At 32.6% G+C, this 16,079-nt stretch overlaps 1 protein-coding gene across 1 annotated transcript in view; it reads left to right on the forward strand.

Annotated features, from left to right (window-relative positions):
• LOC108732956 (LIM and senescent cell antigen-like-containing domain protein 1) overlaps positions 1–15,821 on the forward strand; it is a 67,386-nt gene extending 51,565 nt beyond the window's left edge. The window contains exons 6-8 of the mRNA XM_025979937.1: positions 7,692–7,911; positions 12,936–13,105; positions 14,865–15,821. Of these exons, the coding sequence (XP_025835722.1) occupies positions 7,692–7,911; positions 12,936–13,105; positions 14,865–15,209 (735 nt within the window). The 3' untranslated portion in view covers positions 15,210–15,821. The remainder of the gene's footprint in view (positions 1–7,691; positions 7,912–12,935; positions 13,106–14,864) is intronic.
• Positions 15,822–16,079: the final 258 nt, after the last annotated feature.

Consider the following 16,079-nt stretch of genomic DNA (forward strand, 5'->3'; position numbering starts at 1 on the left):
ATATGAAGATTGGAAAAACTTTGGCGGTTGTTGTAGAACAAACAGAATAGCTCAAAACCCCAACGCCAAAACAAGACACTGTAGTTGTCCGAAGCACTTTTCGGTAACAAAGTTACCTTCTTCAGGGACTGAAGTAAACGTTTATAGCGTTGGGGTTTTGAGGTATTCTGTTTGTTCTTCTCTATACGTTGCCAATTCACGTCCAGGGCTGGCTTCAGATTGCAAATTCGTCTAGTTTTCTTACAAATTGTTTGTCCCTTAACCACGCTGCTTTATTCCCTATTTCATCTAGTGAATACCCACAAAAGATTGCTACTTATTCCAGAAACACCCTGTATATATAATATTTGTAAGTACATGTGTACGATGTACCTACATATTTCTCCAGGTGTTTCTGTCGATGACTTCCGCGTTAAAGCTCCGGTGGGTGGTGAGTGACTTGAGTAGTGTTCAGAACGGTGGGTGTGAATAAAAGCATACATTATCTAAACAGCCTATTGTGTATGAAGCGGACGAAGACGAGATATTGTCTTATTTATTTTAAGAAATGACAGCATCTCGCGGCCTCAAGTTCACAACCGGCCGGTTTTTTGCGAGTCCGTGTTTTTTCTGCTTGTCGGTCAAGGTTTTGTCGTGGTGTTAACATAGGTCACCTGTTATGAATTTAAACTTACAGTCAAGTTCCATTTTTATGTTGTTCTGATAATAAATTAATACTTTTAAAACTTTTTTATCGCTTTATAGGCCCGATCCTTTAAGTGCTTAATTCATTTTCTAACTTCGGGAAAGATGACGATTTTCAGTTTGAAATAGGCTATTTTGTCCTGGAGAAAATCTGAAAAGGTCTAAGTATGTAACAGGTTTCTTTTTATTGTTGAATTTCTTAAAAAAATAAGAAAAAGTTAGGAGCGTTTGAGGTGTTGGAAAAGATAAAAAACAGGAAAAGGAGATATAGATAAAGAGATATATTACAAAAACAAGAGTGATGAGAGGTAAAAAATGATCTAGAGCAAATTTTTAGGGATGTTTTATTTTTCGGGAAATGCGTTTTTCGAAAAGTTTGACTTAGGATAGATATGAGAAGTAGAAAATCTAGATAGTTTTCGGACTTACGAAGTTTTAATGTTGATTTGAATATGATTTTATCCAACATTATTAAAGCAGTATTAAACTTTATTTTTGAAATAAATTAAGTAGGTACCTTTTACTTATACCATTAAACTCCTGGAAAGTCCTTGATACTCTATAAGGTTGTAGCAGTTCTGTTATAAATTTACTCGTTCCGAAAAGTAAGTTCCGATATTAATTTCAAGGCGCTTAACTTGAACCTTTCAAAATGATAGAAGGTAACCATTAATTTAAGCGGATTTTGAACAGATCCAAGTGCGAGTATGTGTTGGGCAATTTCTCTCACTTACAACCTCCTAATAGAGGCAATTTATTTATAACTTTCCTTCCAGTTATCCTTAAAAGGCATTTCATGTCTTTGTTAAGGAAAAAAAAGTTAATAAATAAAACGGAAGTTTCACTAAATGCATTAAAAAAATTTAAAAGTCTACAAAAAAAATATAGATAATATTCAAATATCCATTTTATTTGCAACTTTTTAACACTGTTAGGCATTACAGCACATATTCAGGCCCTTCTTTTCCATTGGGCACTCTGGGCAAGTGCCCAGGGCCCCACGATCAACGGAGGCCCCCTATATAGTTCCTGCCAGATCCATCCGCCAACCAAAAGCCGATAATTATTTTAAGACAATTAATCAATAATTGCTGTTAGAATATTTACTTGCATAATCGCTTTTGCATGCTATAAACGCGAGCATACCTAAATGTAGGTGATTCTTCAAACATTTGTATATTTTGAAATTTTATTACTTCGAATCCCTCTCCAAAGAGCAAAATACAGAATCTGACTATAAGGACTTGTCTCAAAGAATAAGACTTAGAAGTTGGCGCCAGACATTTTTTGATGACTCTGCACCGATAGTCCAACTGAGTTGGGAAGAGATATTAAAGTAGAAATACCTTACTTCCCATAAGTGATATCCCAAGCGTGCATCTAAAACAGCGATTGAGTTTGTACAAGGACATTGGTTATTGTAGACATTGGTTTTCGCTTGAAAACTCCAAATCCCGAGACACTGTTGCAAAGAATTGCTGGTATGAAGATGTTAACGAGAAAGAGTTAGAAATAGAATGTCTGTATTTGGCAAACTAATGGTATTCCAGAAGTTTTGATAAAAAACCGAGTTGGAGACACATTTCCAAATGTAGAAATTGCATTGAGAATCTTTTTAAACATGATGGTAACTAACTGTAGTGGCGAACGCTCCTTCTTTAAACGGAAAAGAATAAAAAATAAGTTAAGACGAACAATGCTTCCAGAAAGATTGATCAGTCCATAGAATGGGATATGCTCAAAGAGAAAGAGTTTGAACAACTGGTTGACGATTTTGCATATCTGAAAACTAGAAGGGTGCCTTTTCAAAAAACACAATTTTAAGTACCAACATGAGAATGATATTAGAGTTACTTTTTCGAGTCATATTACAATTGTCTATTCATTCACAACAAAATAATTCTCTGTCAAAGCTGTAGGGGGTCCGGTAGGCTTATGTGCCCAGGGCCTCCAACAGGTTAAAGACGGCCCTGCACATATTTGACTATAAATTAGCGATACAATTTGGTTTGTTTGAACTTTCAATTTCGGAAAATTTGGGTGAACAATTTGCCCTAATTCATGGTCCTTGAATTTATGTTAAAAGCAGATGAATATCGAATTTCGACTTAAGCTGTAGAGTAGTATTTTTTCTATATAAGTCTGAAGGAAATCTTTTGTTTAATTGATATTTAATTTATAATTTTTGCTCTTTTTAAAATTTTCATTCAACTTAAAATGATGAATAAAAAGATTCTTCCTTCTTTATATGAAACCGAAAAAGAGGTTGTGACGTTTTTGGGAAAACGAGTCCTTTATGTTGATGTTTATTGCAGATTAGGTAATCGGTCGTAAAAAAGTGTTAAGTACTCCTAAAATAGTTATGGTCTGCATACCTTGAACAACTTAGGTATTGATTGCAGAAGATTCTTTAAAAGACACGTGCCACTTTTAATAACGAAAGTAAAATGAAATGCAGATTCTGATTATTATTGAGAATCGATATTCAACAATCCCGAATATTTAATTAAATTGATAATATTAGTGCACAATAAATTTAATAGTTTAGAGAGTTTATAAAAAAATTATTGCAATTGCAAATTTAATTTGATCAGTAAGAATAGTTTGAAATGATTAAACACTTTGATGCTTCCCCTCTAATGAAAATTGGGGTGTGACAGTATTCAATTTTGGCAAACTTATTATTGTTTTCCAATTTCCGTGAAGCACGAAAATGCTTACGAAAAAATAAAGTAGAAATGTTAATTTTTCAAATTATGGAAAAGTTTACCTTGAAAATTTTAATGACACCCAAACTTTCGGGGCGGAATCGTACGCTGGCCTTAATTATAAATACATTTTTATTTAGTTTCATTAAATTTTCTCTATTTTTTTGTCCTAAGAGGACAATTCTCTTAACTGCTACATTCATTCTCACTTCTGGAAAGATGAAATTCTGAGTTTAACATAGACCGAGTGCATTTAGAGTCTAGTATAGAAAAAAACTTGAATCATTTACTTGTCTAATGAAATATTATGTTAGTTTCGTGTATCTGTCAGACTAAATTAACGATCGGTATATTAAATGCGACTGTAATTTGCAACAGTCATTCGTAGTGTAGACTATATTTTCGAAAGCGTCATACGTAAAAGGCAATCGGTGGTCACCTTGCACACTAATAACAAATAAAAACAACAACGCCAGTTTTGGTCATCACATCACGTTATGAAAAAGAGACTGACGAACGGAATTTATACACTTGCATGATGCATACGCATTCTTGCACGTTGTGATGCTTTTTACTTTAAAGTGTCTTAATACTGTAGGTGATTTTGCAATTATTCTGTCCTTGCATTTTTCAGGTTTTATACGTAAATAGTAAATTTTGTTTTAAAAAAAAATTGGTCAGCTGCAATATCATTTTTAGTTTTATTTCCCACTATTATGTGATTAATATGGTATACTGAGTTCTGGTCCTTATGCTAGCCCACCCTGAATATCCAACCCGATATAACAGACCGGAAACTAGCGATAGATAGAGTTGTTCTCCGATTTTATTCCGCATGCCCTTTTGGGGGCTGATAATTTACCCCTTCTTATTCATCATCATCATAAGGTTGTCAGTCCTAAGACTGGTTGGACACGCACATCCACTCCATCCAAACGTACCAGGGGAAGAAATAAACATACATTCTGAGACACTGTTTCTTAACATTTTGAATTGTAATTGGATAGTTTTTTTTTTTTTTTTGCAATATCTCAAACAACAAACGATACTGTTATTGTAGTGGTCAATGAAAACTGATAGGTTTTAATTTCAAACGACGTGTCAGTTTATTCGTAACATAAATTATATTTTTAATGAAATGAAGATGTACCTACATATTTCTCCAGGTGTTTCTGTCGATGACTTCCGCGTTAAAGCTCCGGTGGGTGGTGAGTGACTTGAGTAGTGTTCAGAACGGTGGGTGTGAATAAAAGCATACATTATCTAAACAGCCTATTGTGTATGAAGCGGACGAAGACGAGATATTGTCTTATTTATTTTAAGAAATGACAGCATCTCGCGGCCTCAAGTTCACAACCGGCCGGTTTTTTGCGAGTCCGTGTTTTTTCTGCTTGTCGGTCAAGGTTTTGTCGTGGTGTTAACATAGGTCACCTGTTATGAATTTAAACTTACAGTCAAGTTCCATTTTTATGTTGTTCTGATAATAAATTAATACTTTTAAAACTTTTTTATCGCTTTATAGGCCCGATCCTTTAAGTGCTTAATTCATTTTCTAACTTCGGGAAAGATGACGATTTTCAGTTTGAAATAGGCTATTTTGTCCTGGAGAAAATCTGAAAAGGTCTAAGTATGTAACAGGTTTCTTTTTATTGTTGAATTTCTTAAAAAAATAAGAAAAAGTTAGGAGCGTTTGAGGTGTTGGAAAAGATAAAAAACAGGAAAAGGAGATATAGATAAAGAGATATATTACAAAAACAAGAGTGATGAGAGGTAAAAAATGATCTAGAGCAAATTTTTAGGGATGTTTTATTTTTCGGGAAATGCGTTTTTCGAAAAGTTTGACTTAGGATAGATATGAGAAGTAGAAAATCTAGATAGTTTTCGGACTTACGAAGTTTTAATGTTGATTTGAATATGATTTTATCCAACATTATTAAAGCAGTATTAAACTTTATTTTTGAAATAAATTAAGTAGGTACCTTTTACTTATACCATTAAACTCCTGGAAAGTCCTTGATACTCTATAAGGTTGTAGCAGTTCTGTTATAAATTTACTCGTTCCGAAAAGTAAGTTCCGATATTAATTTCAAGGCGCTTAACTTGAACCTTTCAAAATGATAGAAGGTAACCATTAATTTAAGCGGATTTTGAACAGATCCAAGTGCGAGTATGTGTTGGGCAATTTCTCTCACTTACAACCTCCTAATAGAGGCAATTTATTTATAACTTTCCTTCCAGTTATCCTTAAAAGGCATTTCATGTCTTTGTTAAGGAAAAAAAAGTTAATAAATAAAACGGAAGTTTCACTAAATGCATTAAAAAAATTTAAAAGTCTACAAAAAAAATATAGATAATATTCAAATATCCATTTTATTTGCAACTTTTTAACACNGCTACAAGCTATCCAAGGATGGTACTATAGAATGTCACCTCAAGGTAGGCCTAGTGGCGTCATCTCTTGGTTAGGCCGGAAACTTATCAATCCACCCTCGTACAATACTCCTGTGATGAAATGTATACAAGTTTGGATATATGAAGACGCTTCAGGAAATTTTTGGAAATTTAATAGACACGCAACCTAATAAATTTCCGCCAATTTGGAATTACTGTTGCCTCTAAAATAGCGAATCGAATTGGTCATCTCTTATATAGTTTGTTAGCGAATTAAGACACTTACGTAATGTTTATTCACACTAATCGTATAAACTAAGCGTAAATATTGCCCACAACCAGTCAAAGGACACTAAAAAGTCACTCATCAGGGGAAATGATCTAATGCATAATAATTTAATTAGATTTTTATTTACGGACACTTACAAAGACGACGCTTGCGCTTGTCATTTATCGGTTTTATTTTAACCTAAATATTCATAATAATAGTATGCAATATATAAATAAACTAAATGTTACTAATTTTATTTAAGCGTTACAATATGTCATATCACTTATAGATAAATCAGATCAGTATGGCGGATGTTGTAGTAAACAGGTAGGTGAAGAAATTAATAATGGGCTTTTCGTTCAGCTCATCGTTAGTCCATTTCTTGTCGAAGTTCAGTAAACTTTTAACGTTTTCGTTATACGGCTTTTAAATTTTAATCGGTACAATATCTGTCGTCTAATGTGAAAATACCATTAGAGTTTAGTTGATTCTTCGACGTTAAGTTACAATAGATTACCTTATTCGTAGATATCGTTTGTTATAACTTTCTAAACGTTTGATACCTACTTAGTTTTTATCGTGTTCACTTGTTCAGTCACCTCGAATCCCCAGGCGTTGTAAACTAATCCGTGCGCTGTCTGCAATGGCTGCAATGCAGAAGATGATGCATAAAACAACCGCGACAAATGTCGCGTTTTACTGAGCTTACGGCTGCACGAAATACGTGGGAGACCTTGCAAATGCCTATGATTTGTCTTCGATTTTGTTTTACCCTGTACTTGGCGCTGTGGGTACGGCTGAGCGTGACAGGGCGCATAGTGAAATCAAAAGTCACGGAAATTGTGACATTGAAAACTGAAAAATCGATTACTGGGAATAGTACATGTCAATAATTTACCGGCTTAAAAGATATTTTTTTTATAAACCAATTCAATCCATGATATTTCATATTTTCTATAATGTAAGTGTAAGGACAGGCTTAATAAGGTCAGACTGGATGCTGAGCTTTTTCCACAATTACATAAGTACTTCTGATGCTTACTGTCCAATTTTTGCGGAAAAGTTTTCCTTTACAACACCTGCGAAGTTTTCCAGTATTCTAGTTTAGTATAGGCTATGACAGGATAAAGTGGAAAATCAAATGGAAATGCTTTAAGTCGTATCATATGATTGATATCAAAAATCCGCGAAAAAGACGTGTATTAGCAGTGAATGTATAGCTTCGTGGTAACTTCAGAGGAAAATATCTTTGGAAATGTAAGATGTTATTACATTTTCTGTCCAACGTCTGAAGTTGCAGCTTTCATCGGCGTTTTTTCTTTTTCAATAAAGACCCACTTCTATTCCAACAAAACTGCGAACGTGTGGTGTGATGATGATGACGATGACGCTGTAACAACTTCGGCAGTTTGTTGTTTGTTGACAACTTGGTGCCGCACGCGAAACAGCAACGCTCACCTCATCATTCAACCGCGCTGTTTGAAAGCGCGAAAACGTAGCTTATTACAATTAGTTCTGCGGGTAATACCCGATCTACGAACAAACGTAAAGTTTTGTCCGAGATACAACCGCAGAATCGCGAGTGTTTCATTTGCTGTGTGTTCTGTGTTGTTTTTGTTTTAATGTTTTTTTGACGTTCATTACTGTTGTTAAACATGACCGACGTTTTCAACGATCAGTTTCATTCGAAACTAAATTTGAAAACGAAAACCGTTGGAGCTGACAGAATTAAAAAAGCAAAGGATACCAACGAGGATGTTGCAATATTATCCATGGAATTGCCGGGTGAAAATAAGCCCTTCAACTGTAATTTAGGGGATGATTGTCTATTAGGGGATCCTAAAAAGTTGCCACTAGGTAGTAATCTTTTCAAATTTGAAGGTTTATTTTAAAACTTGATTTTGTTATAAAAATATGAAATTCTACAGAAGGTAGATACGTGAATTTTAATAGTTGGGTAGAGTGATATTTTGTGAATTAACGACTGCTGAAGAAAACTGAATTTGAATTAAACAGAAACTATTTACCATATACCTAATATATTATAACCGGGTCTTTAAGAATTATTTACAATGAAAATAATGTTTAAATTGAATGTCTAAAAAATTAATTGTTTTAAACAATGCTTATAAATTCCATATCTTTCTTTTTTATATCAATTCAATGTGAAAATCAAAGCCAATTTTTTAGGAATTGTTGAAATCAGAACCAATTTTTCCTAAGAAATTATCACAGACTTCCACATTCAAGCGCTTATTAATCCCTGTCATAATTTAAAATAATAATTACTGATCATTATTAACCAAATTATCGCATCTCCATGTGCGAAATACGTAGATAAATAAATCTTATAGTACTTTATAAAACGTGTATGTATATTCACAATCCATGTAGATATTTGCTTACATCAGTAACTATTTTTGTTCCTTAATCGTAATATTTATATAAAATATATCGTGAAAAAAATGTCTCATTAAATATGAAGACTTTTCAAAACTCAATTGCGATGGTATTAGTTGCAAGATAAAAGAAAAATTACAAGCCAAAGATAAATTAAATAATATCCCAGATAACTGTTTTAGCATAATTTTGAAACTTATTAGATATTTTATGCTTATTTTACTAAAGTAATTGTGTTTTCATAAAAGCAGATTATTTTATTTATCGCATACGTGAAATATTAAAAAAATAATAACGGAGCTATTTGATAACAAGGAAAGTATATCCAACGATAAATTGAAAAAAAAAATAAAATAAAGATACTTATTTCGCTTACTTGCCTAGTTTATATTATATTATCTGGATATCATAATCATAGGTTGGGAACGTACTCTCACCAAAAGATCTCCGAACCCTAAACCCAGAGTCCTTACCTAAAAGCCGTTAACCCTTGAAGCCCTAATTACTTGTTAAAATCTAAGGACTTTGAATGGTCAACTAGTTCGAAAGTAATTCAAATACCTACACACTTCAAACCCTTTGAACTACAAATTACTTGTTTTCTATCACATTACTTCAAGCCCTGAAAGGACCAGAGACACATTTTAAAACACAACGGACTAAAGCTCTAAACGGATCTGTTGCCTGTGGTATAATAAACTATCGCGATTTATATATGTATATGGTTATTTTGATAAGAAAATAAAAAATCATATCAAAAGGTTTTAATCATTATGTAAAATCTACATGTTTAGGGCTATTCAAAAATGCAAGAAACTTGCGTTTGCCCTGTGGTAACAAGGTGAATTTTTAACATAAAACTTTAAACTTAGAGTTTCTGTTACTAGCATTTAAAAGAATTCGAAAGAATTTCAAAGATTCACAAGTTTTAGATTTCCTCACATTTGATAATCCAAGCAAAATTCCTTTCAAGTTTCAAAAATTTCAAAAATTAAAATATAATATATTAAAAGAAGCCAATATATTTTTATGGTGTTGTTTATAACACAATATGTGATTACTGTTCGTTGCAGATGTTACTGTAAATAAAGTGCATATAATAAATACCTTTGCATATATATATTTGCCAAGTCAATATAGGTAAGCTTCAGGGGGTATTGCCTTTTTTTTTTATTTATTTCTTAAAAAGGCTTTCTGCTACCGATACATCTGACAACTGTTTTTTTTTTTTTTAATCTTATTTTAACATTGACCCAGAAACGGAGATTCGAATCCCACTTGCGCGTTCCACATTATGTGAGCGAACATTTTGCTTATTACAGTACACTGTGTACAATTTATATTGCAATTACCGTAGTCCGTACCCTGTAGTGCATAAAAAGTAATCGTGCACGTTACGTAAGTGAAAGTAACAGCCCACCGAAAACAAAAATAAATGTTAACGAATATGTGGGATCTTACTCCTAGCCATTTGTCAAATAATTAATTAGGTATTATAATTACGCTCACGTACATATTGACTATTTCTAATTAGGTGTGCATATAGATACTGTTTGTTTTATGGCACTGAGCTTGTGTTATATAAATTGTAAAAAAGAGGTAATGGTTTAAGATAACAGATAAATCAATACATCTGTACCCCAGTCACAAAATAGGGGTGTTGTAAATTTAACGTGTGTATCTGTGTACTTGTCTGTAACATCGTAGCTCCTAAACGAATAAGGTTGGGTTAGGTTAGGTTCATTCATGAGTCGGGGGTTTCTTAATTCTTATTATTAAGCTTAACTATTTTTATGTTTGTTTGTATCATAACTGGATACGTATGGCTATTTGTATCAGAGTCCACCAAAAGAACTTCAGGTCCTAAGCCCTAAACTGTTAGTTAAAACTATTTAATCCTTAAAGCCCCATTTACATTTTAAAATCCGAACTTCGAATTACCATTAGTTAGTCAGGAGTTAGTACTTTGAACAAAGCATTTTTATAAAGCAATTCGTTACCAAGTTTCAACTACAAATTCTAGAATGGACTTGAGAGTTACCTACAGTGCTTTAAAGCTTCCGTTCTTAAAAACAAAGTCCTAAAGCTCTCTGTGTGTCTGTCTGGCTGGCTTTCTATTGGTTTGTGTCAGCTAATATTGAAAAGGGAGTAGCCAGGAGTAGTTTAGGTTACTTTTATTAATTGTTTTTTTTTGGTTATAACAATTGTATTTTTTCTTACTGCTTAAATTAATCGTTCGTTCATTTTGTAAATGATTAATAAAGGTAACATTTCAGACATGTTTGCTAAATTACTGCTTAATGCCTCTTTGTAACCGAAAAATTACCCAAAAAGGAATAAGTTGTTTATGTCTCTCTGTTTGTCCTTACAATAAATGTGATTGGAAACGAAGACCTTATCATATTCTATGTATATGTTTCGCGGCATTTCCGATCGTATTTTAACATTGAAAATAAGTGCCGCTAAAATAAATGCGCTACGTTGAACAATAATGTTCTGATGACCTCACTTTTACTCGGTTCGAACGATTTTTTGTTTTGTATAGTTATACAAAATCCTTTTTTAGGATATAGAAGGTCTACGCCTAAATAAAACATATTATTTGCTAACTGAAAGGATGCGTCAATAAATACCAATATCGGTTGCATTGGGAAAAAGGAGGTTTTGTAGATAATAAAATTCGAAAAATTTAACATTGATAATATAATTAAATTAAAATGGAAAACACAAAAATTATAAATTATGCACTGGAAAATTTCTACTTACAATTACTTTAAATTTTGTAATATAATATTCAGGAAATTCAGGACGATTGTTATCCCGTAAAGAAGGTTTTGAAAATATTCTTTGTCAATATTTTCACTCTTTTAACAATTAGAAATTACAAAAATATTAACGTGGCATCTCATGCTAAAATTTTAGGCCAAAATTACAGCATATTGTTTACAAATTGCGATTTGTCGTTCTCGCCATTCATTTACGTAAGGGTGAACTTTTTGGAAACAAACAAATTCTTGCATAACGTAAGAGAAACCTTAAACTTTTGAGATGCAAATGCAATTACTGTGCAAATGCAATTACTGTGCAAATGCTAGAGATTTCAAATTAATTGCATCAATACACTATAGTTTATTATGCAAATGTGAGTTTGTTTGCTACTTCATTACAACTTAACTACTCGACTAATCATTATGAAATTTTGTACACACATGATTGTCAGGGGTACAAAAAAGGACACAGGGTACCTTTTATCCAGAAAAAATATACTGTTCCCGAGGGATAGAAAAAAATTAGTTTTACATGGTAGTACATTATAATTATTTCCAGTAGATACAAAAATTTGCTTTTATGAATGCCAAGGTTAATAGCAATAACGTCATCTATCATTAAAATGAATTGAAAACGGTAACGGAAACTTGCCCGTTTGGAACAAAAAACAGAATATGTATGATTAATGAAAAATTAAATCTCAAAATTATCTAAAGTAAAATCCGGTATTTCCGAAGTTTTATTTATTAACTTGTTATTATTTTTTTTATTAACTCTTATTTACAAGAAGTCAATAATTTTAGATAATTAATTAATACAACGATTCCACTATAATGTAATAATATAGCGGTTTTTTGGCTCATTTTTAGAATGACGACGCATAATTCATTCTTTTTGCAACAGAATAGTATGTGTGTGTGCACGTATAATTATAAACAGTGACATAATCACATCAATACAAGTGGCACACAATGTCAATTTGTAATGGTATCTACCATTTGCTACTTTATACGTAAAAGAAACTAATACAGTTAAAGAACTTAAATAAATAATTTTTTTCCCAGTTCATAGTCGGATTTAAGTGTAGGAACTGTAACGTTTAATTAATTATTCGCTCGAATATCGAGTACACTTGTTAATTTATTGATTTTTAATTTGTTAAAGATGTGACTGAAGAAACCGAAAAATAAAAATTTAATATAAAATTTATTCTTCAGCAGGTAGTTGACCTCCATCAATAAATTAATTAAAATATATAAATATTGAAAAGGCTATCAATCACTAAAAGTTCAAAATTCAGTTTTTTTGTGTTATTCAGTTAATTCCACTCCAGATGGTGATGTACTATACCTACTCCCCTTAACTTATTTTTTTTCCATTAAGTTTTAATCTCCCTTACCCATTACCTATTGTTTTTTTTTTTTTTTATTGAAATTATAACGTGACAGATATCAGTTTATTTTCCTATCTTGAAGGCTTGAAGTCGGACGGAAAGGAGAATATTTTTGGTTGTATATGAAAAAATATGAAATGCAAGATTAGAAAGTGTTTAGGAACCCACTCGACACCCCATATTGAAATCAAATTTGTTTTTCTGTACAAAAACTTGACTACAAATTCATTCAAAAGAAATTTTGAAGGAATGGAAACTATCGATATTGTAAAAATGTTACTTGTTTTATTTGTAGTTTAAAATAATTTTTTATTTACAGGAACGAAGAAGATGGAATACAAGACCAGACAATGGCACGAGAAATGTTTCTGTTGTGTTGTTTGCAAAACTCCCATCGGTACTCAAAGTTTCATCCCCCGTGAACAGGAAATCTACTGCGCAAAGTGTTACGAAGAAAAGTACGCGACTCGTTGTGTAAAGTGCAACAAGGTTAGTCCTTTTCTGTATTATTATTTTTACTTTATTAATTTCGTCAACTAATGTACCATTAATGTTGATTTTATTGCCACCCAACGAAAATTAATGAAAATTTATATGCACACGAGTACAACTGAACATGGTAAAATATTTTCAGTGTACTTATCGTTTATACGTATTGTAAGTAAAATCATGGTTTTCAGTTCTAGCTTATTTAGATAAGAAAAGAGAAATCGTGATGCTTAAAGCAGAACATACATTTTATGATCGTAAGATTTCTCCTGTATGTTGTGTGGAAGTAATAGGAAAACGCTATTCTAATATCATAAATGGTTTTATTTCCTAACAATGTTATTCTTAATTACTTTCACAATTAGTTTGTTATATTATTAGCAACCATCGCAAGTCGTAGAGAAGTAGAGATTAAATTAAAAACTTTTTTAAATACTATGGGACATATACCTTAAATTATTTTTAGTGCAACTTTTCTGAAATTGCATGATAAACCAATACCAAAAAAAAAACAAAAAGAAAAGGTTCACTGATTTTAATTGTCTTGATAAATTTGCATACGTTTAACTTTTAATAAAGTGTAAAAAGTTTTGGGTGTTTCGCCGTACCATGTTGGATAAAAGGGCCTGTGGTAAGGGTCTTAAATATATCTTTTTTATAGTTTTAAAATAAATAGTTTTAAAGTTGTTTAAAAAAAATTAACCTTTCCCCTCCCCTTATCTCCGAAACTACTGAACCTAAAATTTTTAAAAAAATACAGAAAATAGTTCTCTACTTATAGATTACAGAAAAATTAATAAGAAGTCCATGGTGTGGACATAATGTGATAAATCATTCAACAAGATAATGTTGTGCATACAAATTTTTATTTGCAGCTTGAATGTATGGAAAAAGATTTTTTTTCAACTACAATGTTAAGTTAGTTATCGGGTTAGGATTCCGTACTTCCGAATGAAAAAGGGAACCCTTATAGGGTGCGTGTGTCTGTCCGTTTTTTGGCAATCATGGGGATAGAAGGGTGGTGGTTGGAGTGAGAAAGATGTGTCAGCAGAGATGAATACAGAAAAGAAGTGAAATCTATGGAAAATTATTATTGCTCCAGCATTTACCTAAATGATCTAAGGAAATCACATAAAAGGGGAGAAAAGGAAAGATGGACATAGAATCGAATCGTGTCCTTTCAAATGCTTAGTAATACCTTAAACGTCTAAGCCATGCCGCTAGTTACTAAAACTACTTGGTACTACTGTATTTTTACAATTCTATGTAAAAGTAGAGGGAGGGTTGATATTATATAAATAGTATCCGTCCGCCTTGGTCTAAGTTCTTCTGTGGTTTCCTTGGATCACTTAGGCAAATGCTGGGGTAGTAATACTTCACAGATAATCTTTCACTCCCTTCTGTCTTCATTTCGTCCGTCTCATTTTTCTAACACCAACCACCACCCACCATTTCCGCTATTCCTAAAAGGAAGCTAAAGAAGGTCTTCCGCCTTACCTTCCAGTGTAGTCCGGTGGAACTGCCCTCCCACCAGCATTAGTAGCTAGCACCCAAAACTTAAAAGTTTTAAGTCTTACACTTAAGTAATATGTACTATGAAACAAATTTGTTGAAACGATTACAATCAGTGAAACTTCCCTTTTTGTAGCTTTTGTATTACTTTGTTTGGTGAAGTTTCTAAAAAAATACATTTCATGTCCATTATGATACTGGGGCCCTTAATGCCTTCATATTGTATTAATCGTTTGTATCGTTTCAGGTAATTACCAGCGGTGGTGTGACATACAAGAACGAACCATGGCATAGGGAATGTTTCACATGCACCAACTGCAATACGAGTCTAGCAGGTGCCCGATTCACCAGTCGCGACGACAAGCCCTATTGTGCCGACTGTTTCGGCGAACTCTTCGCCAAACGGTGCACCGCCTGCAGCAAGCCCATCACCGGTATCGGTGGTACTAAATTCATCTCCTTCGAGGACCGACATTGGCACAACGATTGCTTCTTCTGCGCCTCGTGTCGCACCAGCTTGGTCGGACGGGGTTTCATCACCGACGGTGACGACATCATCTGTCCCGATTGCGCCAAACAAAAACTCATGTAAAAACGAGAAAGCAAAATGAAAATCGCACCGACTACAACGAGGGAGATGAATGAGGACGGTTGTGCGTTGTTTGCTGTTGGCTCTCTTTTCTTTTTTTTTTTTGTTTAATATGGAAATTGTTGTATTTAATTTTTGTTTATTTTAATCTCATTAGATTCGTTGCCTGTGTTGAGTGGGAGAGAAAGAGAGAGAGAGAGCGTCGAAGGATGATGTGTGGTAAACGGATGAAGAAACGCACACACTTAACAAACACTACTACTACACTTAAACTACTACACAACAACACCTACTGGTGAATAACACTTTCGCAGGATTGTTAATACTTTTTTTTATTTTCTTTTTGATTTATTTTCGATTATTAATTTCAGTTGTTATAAAAACCATCAAAAATCCGTCCAAAAGTTTGTAATTTCGGGGACAGGAAATAATACTCACTAAATATTAGATTTTAAAAATTGTATCGATTAGGATTCTTTTAATGTCTTAATCATTTACAAGCAATCCTGCGTATCTTACTCCTTAGCCGCATAAAATTTTAGAAAAATCGATTTATTTGCCTGTTATCGTATTGTATGCTTAAAAAAATCTAACACGTACACATACACAACACTAATAGTAAATATTACAAAAATTATTCATTTACACATATACACAAAAGCAAACTCTATCACGACATTTGAATAGTTATTACCTACTCACAACTTTTTAAAAACGCTTTTTTGCGCAGCTAATTTATTATTTTTAACTCTTAATAATATAGATACACAAAATCAAACTACACATGTACAATGAACACTCGAAATATTAAAAAAATATAAAAAATCTAAAAAATAACGAAAATAATATATATTTATTCCTACAATAGTTTTA

Source organism: Agrilus planipennis, unplaced genomic scaffold, assembly GCF_000699045.2.
Source record: "Agrilus planipennis isolate EAB-ADULT unplaced genomic scaffold, Apla_2.0 scaffold22, whole genome shotgun sequence".
Taxonomy (NCBI): domain Eukaryota; kingdom Metazoa; phylum Arthropoda; class Insecta; order Coleoptera; family Buprestidae; genus Agrilus; species Agrilus planipennis.